General features: G+C 43.6%; 5 protein-coding genes across 16 annotated transcripts; 2 read left to right on the top strand and 3 right to left on the bottom strand.

Annotated features, from left to right (window-relative positions):
• Positions 1-461: 461 nt before the first annotated feature.
• LOC6543606 (signal recognition particle 9 kDa protein) lies at positions 462-1,379 on the bottom strand. The gene is made up of 2 exons (XM_001971356.3): positions 1,119-1,379; positions 462-1,053 (listed from the first exon to the last, which is right to left on the bottom strand). Exons 1-2 carry the CDS (start codon positions 1,257-1,259, stop codon positions 961-963), a joined length of 234 nt encoding a protein of 77 aa, XP_001971392.1. The 5' UTR covers positions 1,260-1,379; the 3' UTR covers positions 462-960.
• A 211-nt stretch (positions 1,380-1,590) lies between these two features.
• Positions 1,591-12,263, top strand: LOC6543607 (JNK-interacting protein 3). 12 transcript variants are annotated; one of them, XR_001448511.2, is made up of 17 exons: positions 1,591-2,359; positions 3,971-3,991; positions 4,572-4,808; positions 4,872-5,027; positions 5,085-5,481; positions 5,651-5,755; positions 6,010-6,045; positions 6,540-6,557; positions 7,074-7,131; positions 7,211-7,389; positions 7,457-7,673; positions 7,740-9,350; positions 9,411-9,631; positions 9,701-9,901; positions 9,993-10,053; positions 10,225-10,314; positions 11,213-11,275. XR_001448511.2 is itself a non-coding variant. In XM_015158210.2 (16 exons), the coding sequence occupies exons 1-16, from the start codon at positions 2,258-2,260 to the stop codon at positions 11,214-11,216; spliced, it is 3,624 nt and encodes a 1,207-aa protein (XP_015013696.1). In that variant the 5' UTR covers positions 1,591-2,257; the 3' UTR covers positions 11,217-11,287. The 12 variants fall into 12 exon arrangements, 9 of the variants coding, with proteins under 9 accessions (XP_015013696.1, XP_001971393.1, XP_026832270.1 ...); XR_001448512.2 differs by lacking the exon at positions 3,971-3,991; XM_015158210.2 differs by lacking the exon at positions 10,225-10,314 and having other exon boundaries at positions 11,213-11,287.
• Positions 12,264-12,872: 609 nt separating this feature from the next.
• On the bottom strand, positions 12,873-13,341 carry LOC6543608. The gene has a single exon (XM_001971358.3). It carries the CDS (start codon positions 13,221-13,223, stop codon positions 12,957-12,959), a length of 267 nt encoding a protein of 88 aa, XP_001971394.1. The 5' UTR covers positions 13,224-13,341; the 3' UTR covers positions 12,873-12,956.
• Positions 13,342-13,840: 499 nt separating this feature from the next.
• Positions 13,841-15,336, top strand: LOC6543609 (transmembrane protein 43 homolog). The gene is made up of 3 exons (XM_001971359.3): positions 13,841-14,271; positions 14,350-14,942; positions 15,009-15,336. The coding sequence occupies exons 1-3, from the start codon at positions 13,946-13,948 to the stop codon at positions 15,218-15,220; spliced, it is 1,131 nt and encodes a 376-aa protein (XP_001971395.1). The 5' UTR covers positions 13,841-13,945; the 3' UTR covers positions 15,221-15,336.
• Positions 15,249-16,639, bottom strand: LOC6543610. Its single transcript, XM_001971360.3, has one exon. It carries the CDS (start codon positions 16,373-16,375, stop codon positions 15,347-15,349), a length of 1,029 nt encoding a protein of 342 aa, XP_001971396.1. The 5' UTR covers positions 16,376-16,639; the 3' UTR covers positions 15,249-15,346.

Genomic DNA, 16,639 nt, shown 5'->3' on the forward strand with positions numbered 1-16,639 from the left:
TATCGGATTATTAAGTGAGCCAGCATCCCATCCCATTCCGCTGTCCATTCCCAGTTCCCATCGGTGGTTCTTCGGTTCCTCCTCCTGCTTTCAGGTGGCTTGTTAACTGTTTGCTCGGGCTGTTTAATCGCTTTAATGGTTAGGCAATTAAGAGTTCTTCGGAAAACGTCTCCAAATGCCAACTACTCACTTCCTCTCCTCGTGCTGGAAATTTAAATAAATTCTTTTGATATGCTCCGAAAGAAATTCAATTCATTACATGTAACTTGAATGCTAAGGATAACTCATGCTTGTAAATTATTATTTTCGATCAATATGATTATATGTGAAAAATTTCCTATGTACAGCTTGATTTCAGAATAGTTTGATCTAAATGTTCATAGAATTGAGTTACATCGAAGATTAGTGTAGAAAAGTATATAATCACCGCATCCAATGAACCCAAAGATTTCTCCGTTTGATTGCAGTTCTCATATCTTCCTTGATTTATTTCATGCTGATCATTTCATGGAAATGTGTTGAACGACCGACCCATTGACTCTTACAATAAATACAAAATCGTATGGTTAACTTGACGAAAAACATTTTGCACCGCCGCCGCTGCCTGCAGATGGGATTTTGACCACCAGCAGAGGATTATAATGACGATGATGACTCCATCTGCAGTTCATTCGCAACGTGTACAGAGCAGACATTTATGAAATGTCGTTTAAAAGCATGCTAAATGCAGCAGCTACTCTGATCGCCACATTCGAATTTCAAAAACTGGGCGGTTTTTGTTTTGGCGCTTAATAACTAAATTCAATGCGGGTGTTGATGGCACACACACACGCACACACCTGCTCCGACGAAACAACAACGCTTGCGGCTAATTTACATGTGCATGCATGTCTGTGATTTTTGTTGTTTTTTCTGGGCAGAAGTGTCGCCGTGGCCAAAAAGTTTCGGTTTTTCTGCGTTTTATTCCTTGGAGGCCATGTGTCCCACCAAATTGCTGGTGATCTTCTCGATTTTCTTTAGATCCGGCATATTCTCCGCTTTGTACTGCACACACTGTGGTTTTATAAAAACTACAAGTTAATAATGTGTTCGAAGTGATAATGGAAAAGGGTGCAAACCTTTACGTTGTCCGTCATTTTTAGCAGTATGTGGCCCTTGGAGTGCACGTATTTCATCGTATATCGACAGTTCTGGGGATTGGCCAAATACATGTTCTCGGCGGCAATCTCGAAATCCTCCCAGTTCTTTACAAAAACCATTTTTTATTTAAACAAATGGAAATCCAGGCGAAATTATTAAAAACAACAACAGCAACTGGACGGCGTGACGTTGAAGTTATCGAAAAAATACTAACTGTATTTTCGATAACGATAGGCCCAACAGCTGCTAGTGGAAAATCTATTGTGAATGGCTAATTATTTTCTCAAAAATTTCATTCAATTTGCTTAAAACCCTTGTTTGAATTTACACTTTGAAAATTTACAAAAAAAAAACAGAGGAATATATGTGATACAATTTAATAAGAGAAGAGAGAAGAGAGAGACTCTTTGGCAAACTCAAGTGTGACCGTACAACACATAAATAAAAACACCACTTCCTTACTGAAACGCCTTTCATTGGTATTTTCGTGGTAAGACAGTCACACCACTCCCACACATCGTAGCTGCGCTGCAGTGTTTCAATATTTATTGCTAAAATGCTGTGAAAAACCATTGATTCGCTTAAATTTAGTGCTCAATCGTACGCAACGGATGGCCCCGCGGCCGGTGGCAGTGAAATTCGGGAGTAACATTGCTGAAAAGTCAGCGAAAAACAAATGCGAAAAACGATGAAATCTAGTCAATCAAATATTGTGAATGGAAGGGAAAGAGAAGAAAGAGGGGCGCAAAAGGAAAACGCAAATAAAAAGTGACACGCAGAAACCAGCTAAAGTGCAGTTTATTTAAATATACTAGAGATTTGTTCAACATAAAAATATATAATCACAAATCATCGAAAAGTCAAGTGTCTGTGTGTGGTGTGTGCGAGTGTGGGAGTCTCTCTTTCTCTCTCTCTCCCCTCTTTTTCTCCCCCATCTACTCTGTTGTTGTTCTGGTGGGGTTGAAAAGCCATTGCCTGCATAACGGTTAACGCGTGACGTACGACCCACCAACAGCAGTCAAGTGCAGCCCCCTCCGACCCCTCGCCCGTAAAGGGAAGAGAGCACACATCCTTTATAAAGAGAGGGATCTTCCGATCCACCCAAACAGCATTCATCATGATGGACAACGATGATGCACTGCTCAACAATGGAGGACCACAGTCCGGAGCAGAAACTGTCTACGGCACCGAGGACAACAACATGGTCATGTCGGAGAAGGTAATAATCCATCCACAAAAGAGCTCTTTCATCTTAGTCTACTGATAAGTAACCAGATCACTTGGAATGGGAATATCGGTTCCTCTTTGTAGTTTCAATAGCAATCCCTTGATACTGGATTGTTCAAAGAGCTATCTTTAATAATTGGTATTATAGTTTTTAGCTGAGAAAATTCAATGTGAAACCATTGAGCATTGACTAATTTATACTATTCATTGAATCATACGGGCGTCTCTGATTCTCCCTAAAATTTGATAACGCACAATAAGTAGGTTTAATCTGTTCTGGGTCTGTGCTCCTTAACATCCCACATTCAGGCCCACTCATATCGTACAAGCAAGACAAACACGAGATAATGAGGCTATAAAAGTGTTCCAAGCGGAAATACAATCGGTGGACTATGCTTTCTTTGCACATCATTCTTACTCTCATCATATCTCTCTCTGGTTTATATACGGCTAATTATGTAAAAACGCATCCAACAATTGTTTATTATGCATCAGCTGACGTCTGTGGTCATTGACATTAAAATTGGCGAAAAATAGCAGCCAAAACTGGGTAGAAAAAGAGAGTTAGAGAGAGGAAATGAGGGTAAAGAGCCGGGAACCAGAAATCAATAAAGTCAGTCAGCCGGCCCTCAAATTTTATGACCACCTCACGCAATATTCTGCAGAGAAAGAAAATTTGGGAACACCATAAATTTGTTTAATATTTGTTATCTGAAGCTACCGCAAATCAGGAACATAATTGTAGCTTCGGTAGTTATAATTCCAAGCACTTAACCTTCAAGAATAGTTTTTTTAACATTCACTGTGATTTAAGAACCCTTTCTCTAAATACGTCCAATAAAATGGTATGAGCTTTAATGGCTCATTGATCCCCCATCAATGCAGTGTAGTCTATTTTTAGGTTTCACCCCAATTCCCCGATTGATTTTGCACTTTATCAGCTTCGCCAGCTTTAATCGGTCTATGCAAATCAAATCAGAGGACCTCCCCTCGCACTTTCGCACTCTTATAAGTGTTATTTCGAACCCCTCACCCTGAAATGAGCTCATCAGGTTCCCCAATTCATGGTTCTGGGCGCACATGGACGGCTGATAAGCTACCTGTTAATTGAGTAATGAGTTCACAGGCACTTTCAAGCGGAAAGCATTGCTGACACACCGATAAAAACTTGTTTTTTGGCCCAACAAGCGCACAAAACCATTTGTGAAACAAGTCTGGCCAAAAATGTTTGAATACCTTAGCTAGTTGGCCTTATAAGAATGCCCAACCTTGGGCTGCTGACGGGTTTTTATTTGAGAAGTGCCCTCCCGTCCAATGTAAATGCCATGAAACACTATGTTAAAACTTAATAATTCAATGAAACTCCTGGTTAAAACATTTAAATATGTCGAAACGCATGGTTTTTGCTGGTAGTCTTCAAAATCGCATTTATTTTTATTTACTTATTTCGCTCATTGATCGTAAATAATTTGCACAGAACTCACTCATTAATCATGCACTTATTCATGAGATGGGTTTTATTTTCACATTTTCATTTAATTTGTTAAAATTTTGTTTTTATGTGTCCTTTACACCATGTTTTGTTCTTTTCTTTCTCTTTCAGAATGAACAGGTTGTCAGCATCGTGAGTTATCAAAATTTTTTGTTTGTCGTCTATTTAATTTCTTCTATAATCTGTTTTTGTTACACACATTTCGATACGTAAATGCACGATCTATAATTGTTATAACCATTTAGTTGAGTACCATTTTGCACGCTTTGCAATTGTTTTTGCTTTTAATTTTTGTTTTTTTTTTAACTAACAATTGAAAGCTGAGAAGGTGTCAACCTTAACCTTTCTCGGTTCTTTTGTTTACCGGAAATAATCAAGTTTCTTTACGTTGATTTCTAACCAAAGGCATGCGTTTTTCATTCATTTAAATCGCGGCCACAAACCGCAATTATGTTAAACGATTTAATGAAGTCATTAAATGGGAGTTCCTTACTATCTCTACTTGATACTCTCTTTGTTTGTGTGATTTGTTGGTTCTTGCGTAAATAAAGACCTTTATGAAAATAAAATACCCTAGAAAAATGAAAATAATATTTTTGTAAAGGTTTCTACGGTTTTTTGTGCCACTTCTACTAATCAATTGCACTTTGTTGTCCCTGTGACGCGTTAAAAAAGTCGAAGCTCAAATCAACTGATGAAAATCCTCTTCCAGGTGCAACAACTGGCGGGCAGTATTTATCAGGAATTCGAGCGGATGATCAATCGTTATGACGAGGATGTGGTGAAGAACCTGATGCCGCTGCTCGTGAACGTGCTGGAGTGCCTGGATGCCTCCTATCGCATCAATCAGGAGCAGGATGTGGAGGTGGAGCTGCTGCGCGAGGACAACGAGCAGCTGGTCACACAATATGAGCGGGAAAAGAGCGCCCGCAAACAGTCCGAACAGAAGGTGAGTGAATTGGGAGCCCATTCAAATCATTAGATTAAATTCAATAAAATCATATTCCGACAGCTATTGGAAGCCGAGGATCTGGCCGAGCAGGAGAACAAGGAGCTGGCCACGCGCCTGGAATCGGTGGAGAGCATTGTGCGGATGCTGGAGCTGAAGCACAAGAACAGCCTGGAGCACGCCAGTCGCTTGGAAGAGCGGGAGGCGGATCTCAAGAAGGTGCAGCCTATAGTGCAGACAGTATTTTATGTGTGCTTATGTATCTTACTACCTTAGGAGTATAACAAACTGCACGAGCGGTACACTGAGCTGTTCAAGAACCATGTGGACTACATGGAGCGCACCAAGATGCTGATGGGCTCAACGCATTCTCAAATGAGCACCGCCTCCGAACGCATGGATGTGAGTCGTGCGAGACTGAACCCCGTGGCTCGCAGCTCGGGACCCGTTTCCTATGGTTTCGCCTCGCTGGAGAATTCGGTGATGCTGGACACCGAGACCATATGCAGTGTGGGCAGCCAGTCGGATGACTCCGGACCGCCTTCGCTGCAAAACGAGCTGGACAATCTCGGTGGGACGGCTGAACGTGGAGCTGGCACAGTGGAACAGCACCAGGCCACCTCGCCCCAGAGTCCCGACAGCAGTCCAGTTGTGCCAAATGTGCCCACAAATGGTAGGTGTAGGGTGTTTGTAAATTACTACCGTCTGCTTACTACTCATCCGCTGACCGTACTAATTTTTCCTCTCTTCTTTTGATTTTTGTGTTAACTCAACTAAATACAAAACACCAAAACACCGAACCTCCGAACAACCCAATCCAACCCAACCAACCCATAACCCAGTTGGTCGCTCGACTACCAAAAAGGAGCAGCGCTCGGATAACAATCTCTACCAAGAGCTGTCCTTCCAGGACAATGAGGAGAGTGAAGAGAATGAGATTGTCACAGGTGAGATGTTCGGCAAATGTTATTGGGTCTACCTCTGTTGCACCATAAAAGTTGCTAATCAAAGGGGGTTGGGTATGCGAACTTTTTGTGAGGATACGCAGAAACTTTAATCCCAAATCAATTCAACCAAGCTGTACTAATTGCCAATATCCCTCTTCTTCCTTTATGATTTGCTTGCCCGCGCACTAAACACCGACCAACACGACATCCCAACACTCTCGTGGAACTAAACTCCTTGTGGCCGAACCCCTTAGGCAGCTGGGTCCATCCCGGAGAGTATGCGTCCTCAGGTAGGTACCACTCAACCACTCAAGACCATCAACCACAGCAGCAAGAGCAAAGACAAGTACTAGAAACTCAGCCACAAACGCCATATAATTCCTACATATATGGATTCATCTATATAACCTGTAAATACATCAAATATCATGCGAGATTCGACTGAACAATCTCAAAAAAGATACACAGATTTTAGGATCTTCACTAGCTGCGTATTGTATGTGTGTATTCCCTTGTGATATCTGTTGGAAATTATGAGCTCGAAAGTGTGTCAGCCTGCTAAAGAGCATTAGCAAATTAGAAACATTTTATCAAATTTAGAAAAAAGCAAATAAAATTTTATAACATCAACTCTAATTAAATTTCTCTTTCTTTTATGCCGAATTCTACTTGCCCAATTCCAAACCATTTCGTTTCCTCCCACAACACAAATATCAAATTCCACTTGCAATTACTAAACACACTCCACAAACAACAATATTTGCATTGTATTGATCCTTTGAAGCTAACGACAACTATTTTGGTAAGTCTAAAACAACTCGCTGCAAACACCCACATATCTATCGATCAAGTAGCTCCCAGTTATTACAAACGTAGAAATACATATGTAGTTCATTGCTCTTTTACCCTCGTAAGTAGATAACTCCCAAATCGCTCAGCATTGGAAAAATGTATCTTTACTTTATTTTTGGTGCTTGTCTGGACTGGAAATATCCTCATCCGTTTGGATTTTGCCATATCATTTGGTTTTAGCTCTTCCATTAGCTTGGTAGTTTTTAGTTTATTTCTTGATATGGTACTGGATTTTTCTTCCTAATTTAACGAATGCAAAATGTGGAGGTTGCCATCATCTGACCATTGATTTTCATTTGTTTGATTTCATGTATTTCATTTGTAACATCTATGAATTAACTCCGAGTTGAATTCCATTACTTACACTTGAGTTTCACTTGAATTTCCCAAAAGCTTTTACACTTGTTTTGTCAATAAAACCTTTAAAAATTACCAATCATTGATAAAGCTCTCAACCATTTTCCAGGCATGGGCAAGGAGGTTGAGAATCTTATCATGGAAAATAACGAGCTGCTGGCCACCAAGTGAGTGTCACTAATGATGTCCCCAAGCGGGAAATCAAATTGCTTTAAACTAATTACACCCATTTTCCACATCTTACAGAAATGCGCTCAATATTGTCAAGGATGATTTAATTGTCAAAGTGGATGAGCTCACTGGTGAGGTGGAAATCGTTCGCGAGGAGCTCAATGCCATGCAGCAATCGAGGACCAAGTTGAGGCAGCGCATCAGTGAGCTGGAGGATGAGCTGAAAAAGGCCAAGGAGCAGGTCAAACAGCAAAGTATGTACTACCAGATTTAAGGAATGTTTTCGTGTAGTAATTCTCTCTGTGTTTTGCCTCATTTAAGACACTGAGCAAGAGGAGAATGATGTGCCGCTGGCACAGCGCAAGAGATTCACGCGTGTGGAAATGGCCATGGTGCTAATGGACCGCAATCAGTACAAGGAGCGTTTAATGGAGCTGCAGGAGGCAGTGCGTCTGACGGAAATACTCCGCGCCTCGCGTACTGTAGATAATTTAGACAGAAAGCAGAGCATTTGGAAATATTTTAGTAATCTTTTTACGTGAGTTATATCAGCAAAACTCTCTGAATGCCCTTTATTAACATATTTACCGCTCTATATGAACAGCTCCTCCAGCCGCCCAACGGAACGCGTTGCGGACGGTCTCGGAGGGGGGCCGATGTTTCGTCACACCGGCGGAGGAAGTCCTGCCCACAGCCACGGATCCCCTAGTCGAGGAAGTGGAGGTGGCGACAATCGCCTGGCCCTAACCAGCGGCCAGCCGCCCGTGCATCCGGCCAGCGCTGGTCTTGCCAACGCACTCATTATGCCGAAAGACTATGCCGAGGAGGGCAGCTCGGAGAGGATCAGTGCGAGGAGAAGGGAGCAGTACCGCCAGCTACGTGCCCATGTCCAAAAGGAGGATGGGCGGCTGCATGCCTACGGTTGGAGTCTGCCGATTAACAAGGCCAGCCAGGAGGCGAATCCCAACCGCCATTCGGGAGGTGTACCAGTTCCCGTATATTGTAATCCCCTCGCGGAGGCATCGCCCCACATGAAGGTATTTTGTGCGGCAGGCGTTAATCTACACGGCGGCTTCACAAAGAATGGGCAATCGCTGATACCTGCCAACTCACCATATGCTCCGAAATCTACGCTCAAGATAGCTGAGATAACCAGTCCCACAGCGGATCAGAGCATGGAGGCCTTGGACAGGCAGATGGCGAGGGTTAGCCTGGAGACGCTGGAGCCCGAAACGCAGCTCAGCTCGTTCGTGTGGATATGCACAAGCACACATGCTGCCAGTACGGTCAGTGTGGTTGATGCCAATCAATCGGCCACTGTGCTGGATGCCTTTCCCATCTGCGCATCGCATTTGCTTTGCATTGCCTCCGTGCAAGGCGCAATGGAGAGTGACTACGCGTTGCTGGAGCAATCGGAAGTGGTCAAGGCGGGCGAGATGCTGCAGCGACCGGGCGAGGGTGCTGAGCTATTGGGCAAAGTGGAGTTTGTGCGTGTGAAACCGAAGTCAGACGATGAGCAGAACAGCAATGCCAAGCAACAGCAGGAGGAGGAGGAGGCCAAGGAGGCCACAGAGAAATCCAATGAGCAGCTGCCGGCCGTAAGTGCCGAAGAGCCACTTGGCAATGTGGAGGCCATCAAAATACGTCAGCCCCTGCCAGGAGCTCCCCAGCGACTAGCCACAGATGGCAACCAGACTAACAACAACAATAACACCAGCAGCAATCTTTTGTTTGCCATCAAGTCATTGAACCCCATACTGGAGACCAAGGATCGTGATGAACCGGCCATGAGCTCTGTAGGTCCAACAATGTGGCTGGGCGCCCAGGACGGCTGGCTGTATGTGCACAGCAGCGTGGGAAGGTGGCACGAGTGCCTGCACCGAGTTCTCCTGCCGGATGCTGTGCTGGCGATTGTACACGTAGAGGCGAGGGTCGTTGTGGCGCTGGCCAATGCCCAACTGGCTGTGTTCCGCCGCCAGACAGACGGCCAATGGGATCTGAATAGCTATCACCTGGTGACGCTCGGTGATCGCAACCATTCGATACGTTGCCTCTGTGTGGCTGGCGAGCGCATTTGGGCCGCTCACCGCAACAAGATCTTCATCGTGGACCCTGTATCGCTCAACATTGTACACTCGCTGGACGCGCATCCGCGAAAGGAAAGCCAGGTGCGTCAGATGGCGGCCACGGGAGCTGGTGTCTGGGTATCGATCAGGTGTGTTTCTTCACCTTTCATTTGAGTGCTTGTTACTAAATGACTGCTTATAACTTTAAGACTGGACTCCACGCTGCGGTTGTACAACACGCACACGTTCGAGCACAAGCAGGACGTGGACATTGAGCCGTATGTGTCCAAGATGCTCGGCACCGGCAAGCTGGGCTTCAGCTTCGTCCGCATCACCGCTTTAATGGTGTCCTGCAATCGGTTGTGGATCGGCACCAGTAACGGCGTGATCATCTCAGTGCCACTGGCCGAAGTGCAGTCCAAGTCATCATGTAAGTAATGTAAAACGTTCTGTTTTACAGCCTATGGATCTAATTACTTGTATATATTTTCCTTGGCAGCCGATCCCCATGGGCAGATGCCGCTGTGCTGCATGGCCAACGCTCAACTTTCCTTCCACGGCCACCGGGATGCGGTGAAGTTCTTCGTATCGGTGCCCATGCTGCAGCAGCCCAATCTGAACGGTGGACTGACCTTCACCAACAAGCGACCCGATATGCTGGTCATGTGCGGCGGCGAGGGCTACATCGATTTTCGCATAAGTAAGTGGCCACCGCGTCCGCCGGATGAAACGGATTGGGCAGCCAAGCTGTGAGCCGTTTATAACCATTCCATATTCCATCCCATCTGCAGGACATGATAAGTTTGATGCTAGTGATAATGCAGCGCACTTGATAGTTTGGAAAGTCGATACGTAAGCTTTGATTTCGTTTCATTTTGATTATCCTATGTTTTTGCTTTGCTCTTTTAGTTTTCTTTATTTTGTTAAACGCTTAGTTTTTTGATTATTTTGTTTGTGTCCTTACCTAATTTGTTTTGTTTTGCCTTCAATGCGATTTAATTGTGCGATTTCTGTCCAAACCAGAACGTTCAATCTATAGCAGGATGGGATCCTAAGAGTGGATTGCAGCATTTCTCTCAGCCGTGACCTGATCTGAACTAGCCCACTAAGCAGGTTTACGCAAGTCACCATTTTAATTTTATTTATGTTTTTCTGTATTGTTCCAATCGGCACCAGTTTTACTGCCCTTGCAGTGCGTTTCAAGGCTAAAATACTGTTTTAATGAGCATACCCACCGGTATTTTGGTTCTAAAGCACTATATCTATGGTGTAAACGTACACGATATTATTTTTCCGCACAAAAACTATGCACACAGAAATTAATTTATTGGTGTACCGTGTCCCTTGTCCCAAACATTATTTGTATTCACCATTTTTATACCCGTTACTCGTAGAGTAAAAGGCCTACCTCTAAATGTTTCCGGCGCAATTCTCTAACAATCTGCATATCTGCATTCAAATTCAGAAATTTATATATTTTTTTAAATTTTTTTGATGTAGAAACGTATATCATTCATTTTTTCCCCAATTTCTACAGATATTCCAGAAAATGTCGAAATTTCTCGTTTTCACTTCCACTAGCTGAGCAACGGGTATCTGATAGTCGGGAAACTCGACTATAGCAATTTATCGTGTTTTTTCTTCAGGGTTGGCCATTTGTAGAAATTCAGTAAAATACTCTTAAATCAGGTATTAGAATCCTCTTAAAGTATGCCTAATTTTCTTAACAATATTATGTAACCTTTTTTATTTATATTAACATTGAAATATATTTTTATTTTCAAAAGGCAAACTATAAATAAGTTGTGCAGTTCACCAAAATGCTTACTAAAACTTTAAACTGAAGACTTACCAACTGTATTGTGACCTGTATAAGCTTTGTAAATTATCGAATTCTAGTAATACGCTGTAGTTTTACATCTCTGCACTAATCCATCTTTAACTTAGGCCATAACTGTGCACAGCGCTTAAAAACTTGAATAACTAATGCAACTGAATGGACTCTTTACAGATGATAACGACATGGAAAACAGTATTCAACTGGAACCAAATCAAACGATCGAAAATCGAGGCGATAAGAGTTACTTGATCGTGTGGCACGTTAGTCAACGTTAAACCGATTCTTTGGTTAAAGTGCAAATGAATATTAATAGCAGTTATGAATGCAAATATGTATAATCTAATAATTCGATGTGTAACTACACAACTGCAGGCTAGCGAAAAGATTACCTTAAACTTTAGTATTTATCTAACTAACCTACCTTAAAAACAACCACGATGACAAAATGGGTTCTATAAAATAATTTAGTTAAACAATTTTTAAATTTGAGCCGTGAGGCTGATCCAATTGTTTCTTATGGCTTCAGTTAAACCAAAAAAGATAACCTGCACATTTATTTGTCAGTGATAGCCAGCTAAATATTTCAAAGTATATACAAATATATATAATAGAGTGTAATAAGATTGAAATTTGTAAATTTTATGCGCTCTCCTGGCAGCAAGTTATGTATTTTGCATAGACACAACAACACCACATTTACATATAAATATAGATATATCTAAATCAGATATAAGAAAGTGCGCCTTGTCAAGGGAATTTCTGCGTGATTCTTTGTCCAAAAATGTAGTAGAATCTTAATTTCATGTATCTATATTTTTATTTTATTATTGTGAAGTGCGATCATGATGAGCAATTTATTTTTAGTTATTTTGTTAAATAATTTTAAAAGTTAGCTGAAAAATTTCATACCTTAACTTTGATTGTTATTTCTTTGTTTTGTAAGCCTATGTTTAGTAATAAAACAAATCTGACCAAAATTCACGCTTTTCGATCACATAAAAAATTATATCTCTGCAATTTTTAAAGAGAATTCTTATGGCGCATATTCAGTGATATTTTCTGTTTTGCAATGGCGTGACATGAAAAACGAAAGTTAATAAATTATGCGTACGTATTAGCTTTGGCTTGACTTGTAAACGCAAATCATAACAAAAAAATAATAATAATTAAAAAAAAATGTCGAAAGTTATTTACTGTAAATAAAGACTCATAAAATAGCAAAGTTATATGAATCAGGCACGCAAGTTGGGCTTTTTTAAAAACTAAAACAGATCCTATCATTATTTTTAAAGCTTTATTTTCGTGATTAGCACTGTTACGAAATAAAATTAAGTGGTATCAAATAGTTAGCTTGGTTTCCTTAAAAAACGATTTCTCAAAAAATTTTAACTGTCAAAAAAACTTTAAAATTATTTGGTATTTAATTTTCAAAGTGGGTAAATTCCGGATCTTACATACGACGTTATCGTGTTTTCACCACTTGGGCACTCTGGATTTCTAAATTGGGGATCCCCAATAAAAAAGTTATACATGTATCCTATATACATATGTACATCTTAACTTATTTGTGTAGATTCACAAAATGAGTCAGCTTGTATTGTACTGATAACTTGGAACAAATTCTCGCAATAGCAAATACTGAGGAATTGTTCAAGTTACAAATACATACAAATCCATGGTGAATGGATATTTTTTCGTCTTTAAAAGAGATATTCTCGCCTTGCCAGGGGTATCTGATAGTCGAGGAAATCGACTTCAGCGATCTCTCTTATCTAAGTTTGAAGTTTACCCATGCCAATGTGGAGCATTTAACCAAGTAATGGGAAAAAAATTTATTTTATTTATTGTTCATATTGATTGATAAGAGGGATGTATACAATTCCAGATGCCAGGATAAAAGTAAACCAATTTTGATTTAAAAGTTGTTAATAATATGGCTCGCCACTCTGAAGTTCATATTCGAGCGAAGTAGAATCGCATTGGCCTTGGTAATTTCCAAGTTCCTCTTTTGGTTCTCCTCATCCAGTTTCTTCAATTTCTCAATATGCTCCTCGATCAGCTTGGCGCGAGCTGGATCCTTTTCCATTTTCATTTCGTGCTCAAGCTCCGTAATTTTCAACTTAAATTGCCTCTTCTCCTTGTCGGATTCCACCAAATGATTCATGGCAATAGTCGCGTCCATTTTTGTGTGCGGGAATTGCTGTCAAGTTGGCTCTGCTGGATTTTTAATAACACTGTGAATATCACTGCGTTTTCAGCTTTTTATAACGCAGTGATCCTTTGTTTGATTTATCTGTTCAAAAGGGGAAAAAACCTTACATACCAATTTGATCGTTTCCACCACATGGGCACACTGGACTTTATGGATTTCAAAAGAGGGGAGCCCCTAAGAAAAGCAAATTGTACATATGTACATCCTATCTTATTAATGTGTCCACTTTTATGGTCCTGATAGCTGATTGTACTGATAACGCTGTTTATGTAACCATGGCCAGAACACAAATATTCAATTAGGCCCGCGAAATATCAGAAAACGTTTGGCATGGCCACACTACTCGTTATCAATACGGGGACTCCCCCAAGTAAGAAAAAATTTCTGGTATTTACTGGGTTGGCCTGCAAATTAGCAAAACGCTCAATCATTATTTTAATGATAGAACAGATCGCTAGTTGCTTTATTATTATTTTAATGATAGAATTGATAATAATTCATATTCGTTGCCTGTAAATGGTAAATGATAAATGTTTATTGGTGGTAGAAGGCTGGAAAACCAAGGCATGATTCTGGAATGCGACTTTTCTCCCACCACCCGGTCACACTGCGCCCAATCAGCTGTTGCCGGAATTTATTTGTCGCCTGCGCTCCACAGATGGTAAACCACCCATCTTGGATCGCCCGCGTCCATGGCATCTCTAGGCGAAACGCTCCGTGGCCACTGGCCCATCGCCCTGTTTGGAGTGATACTTTTCGTGGCCGGGAGCACAGTGCTCTACTGGAACGAGGGACGCGCCGTGCACAACATGATGGCGTTGGATGAGGCACACGCCGACATCTACTCCGTTCGCTTCACGGAAGAGGAGCAGGAGGTGGGCCTCGAGGGCCGTATTGTCCATCTATCTGGCCCGATTCTCGTGGGCGAACCGCTCACTGAACCCGACTACAACATCCAGCTGCTGGCGGTGAAGCTCCAGCGACGCGTCCAAATGTACCAGTGGGTCGAGGAGACGGTGTAAGTGGTTTTGGTTCCAGTCTAGTAGGCTGAACAATCCGAATAGATATAACTCCAAAACCTGATCCTCCTCTGCAGCGAGCACAACTATGGCGAGAGCGTGGGAACGACACAGTCGGACTCCCGCACCTACTACTACACGCGGGAATGGCGGGACAAGATTGTGGACTCGCGGAACTTCTACAACCGCTATGGGCACACGAATCCCAGTCACTTTCCCATCGAAAGCCACGTCCAGGTGGCAGATGCCGTCTACATTGGACGCTATGAACTGGGTGCGGAGGTGAAGGAGAAATTTAATAACTACCAGGAGCTGACCTCGGACATTCGGCCAGAGGATAGTGGCGTAAAACTGCATCTGGGCATATATTATCATACCAATGATGTGTTCAATCCGGAGGTGGGTGACATGCGCCTGCTCTTCAGCTTTGCCGGAATGGAGGGCGAGGTGTTCAGCGTGGTGGGCAAATTGTCGGGCAACAAACTGGAGCCCTACATAACCTCTCGGGGAGTTCCGGTGCTGCTCGTCTATCCCGGTGGACTCAGTGTCCAGGAGGTGTTCCGCTTGGAGGCTCGTGCCCAGGTCTTGCACACCTGGTGGTGGCGCTTCATCGGCTGGCTGCTCATCTTCTTCGGCGTCACCTGCAACACCAAAATTCTGCGTCTTCTGTGTGAGTGCTTGATTCTCTAGGAAGTAGAAACCTTTTACTAAATGGTTGTTTGTCCTCCAACTGCAGTTATGCAGGTGCCGCTATTGGTGGCCTTGGCACCAGATTCTCAGTTCCCGGTTACGGGCAACCTGCTCATCGCATTTTCAATGGCCCTAACCATTGCGGCAGTGGCCTGGGTCCTGCATCGCCCTGTGATCGGCGCCTGTCTCTTCCTGGCTGGCGCATCGCCTTACGTCTGGGTTACCCGCAATCTAGTCGACTACCATCACCTGGAGTGATCCATTTCAGTGTCATCTCAATATAATTTACAGGTTTATTTGATTTTCATAGTTGGGCTAACTCTATTTGATTTGCCAATTACCCCTCGGCCAATAAAAACTTAACACTTAGTAACTAAATTAAACTTAGAACTCCCTGATGCTTGCAGTGGCTGTGCTGCCAGCTCCGCTTCCGCCCGCTCCCGCCACATTGGGCTTGGATTCGCTGGAGGTATGCACACTGGGGCTCTGTGATTTGTCCTGCTCATCGTGACCATTTGGCGGTTCTTCGTAGCGAACATAGGGCTCGAAGCTGTTGTTGATTTGCACGGAACCGCGATGCAGATTGTTGGACTCCGCCTCGAAGAGTATCTCGTTGATGAAGCGCTCGGCCAGGAGACGCTGCTCCCGGGGCAGGCGCTTCAATTTGTGCGTCCAGGTGCGGGCGATAGACTCCTCCTCCGGATAAGTGCCCGCCAAATACTCGCAGGCTATGTTGAGTAGCTCGTCCGTGTTGTGGGAGCTGACTGTTGCTCCGCCACCACCACTAGACCCTGCTCCTGCTCCCGTACATGGCGGCGTTTGTCTGGCTCGCTTGCTGCTCCCATAATCCACATGGTTGGCAGCTGGCGGCGGGGGTGGCGGTGGTCCAAATGATTTGTGAAACATCTCGGAAATGTTGGGCGTCTGACCACCCGTCCGTGGTGCCGGATAATGGAGGGCCGCTCCCTGGCCCTCCAGGAACGCACTCGGGCAATTGCTGCTCTCGCCGAAGGCGAAATTTGGTTCGTTCTTGAAGGCGGGATTGACGGCCAGAAACTTCTCCGAGTTGCGCAGAAAGTCCAGCTCCTGAAAGGTCCAGCAACGTGGACTGTGAAGGCTGCCCGATCGCAGAGCACTCTCCACCACCTTCAGTTCCTTGCGATAATTCGTGCGCAGGGTGTTGATCTTCTTTTTCACATCCTCGACGGTGGCGTCCCGCTTGAGATAATGGTATATGGGCACCAGACGCAGATAGGCCTCCGCTCGCTTCTCCCGATTGGTGTAATCCCGCAGCGATGTGTCCCACAGCACGGGCAGCTCCCTGTACGTCTGGATGAAGGCGCGCAGGTAGTGTCGGTTCTCCTCCGCTCCCGACATCACCTTCAATCCGTGGGGCGGCGTTTGTGGCAGCATTTTGCGCGGATCTTTCGAGTGCCCTCTTCCAATCCTCGCCAGCTGCGATTCTGCGCTATCCTCACCACTTCAGCGAATTCTCGATGGACCTATTGACCAACTGTCAATGCGGACGAACTGTTTTTGTTGTAATTGCGCGTTTGACAGATTGTTTGCCATATTGACGTAATGGCTGTGCGTGGGTGTGCGTGTGTGTGACGATACAGCAACAAGTGCGGGCGAAGTGGCAACGCCAACCGCTGTTATCGATACTTAGGCATCTGT

Source organism: Drosophila erecta, unplaced genomic scaffold, assembly GCF_003286155.1.
Source record: "Drosophila erecta strain 14021-0224.00,06,07 unplaced genomic scaffold, DereRS2 tig00000021-arrow-pilon, whole genome shotgun sequence".
NCBI lineage: Eukaryota > Metazoa > Arthropoda > Insecta > Diptera > Drosophilidae > Drosophila > Drosophila erecta.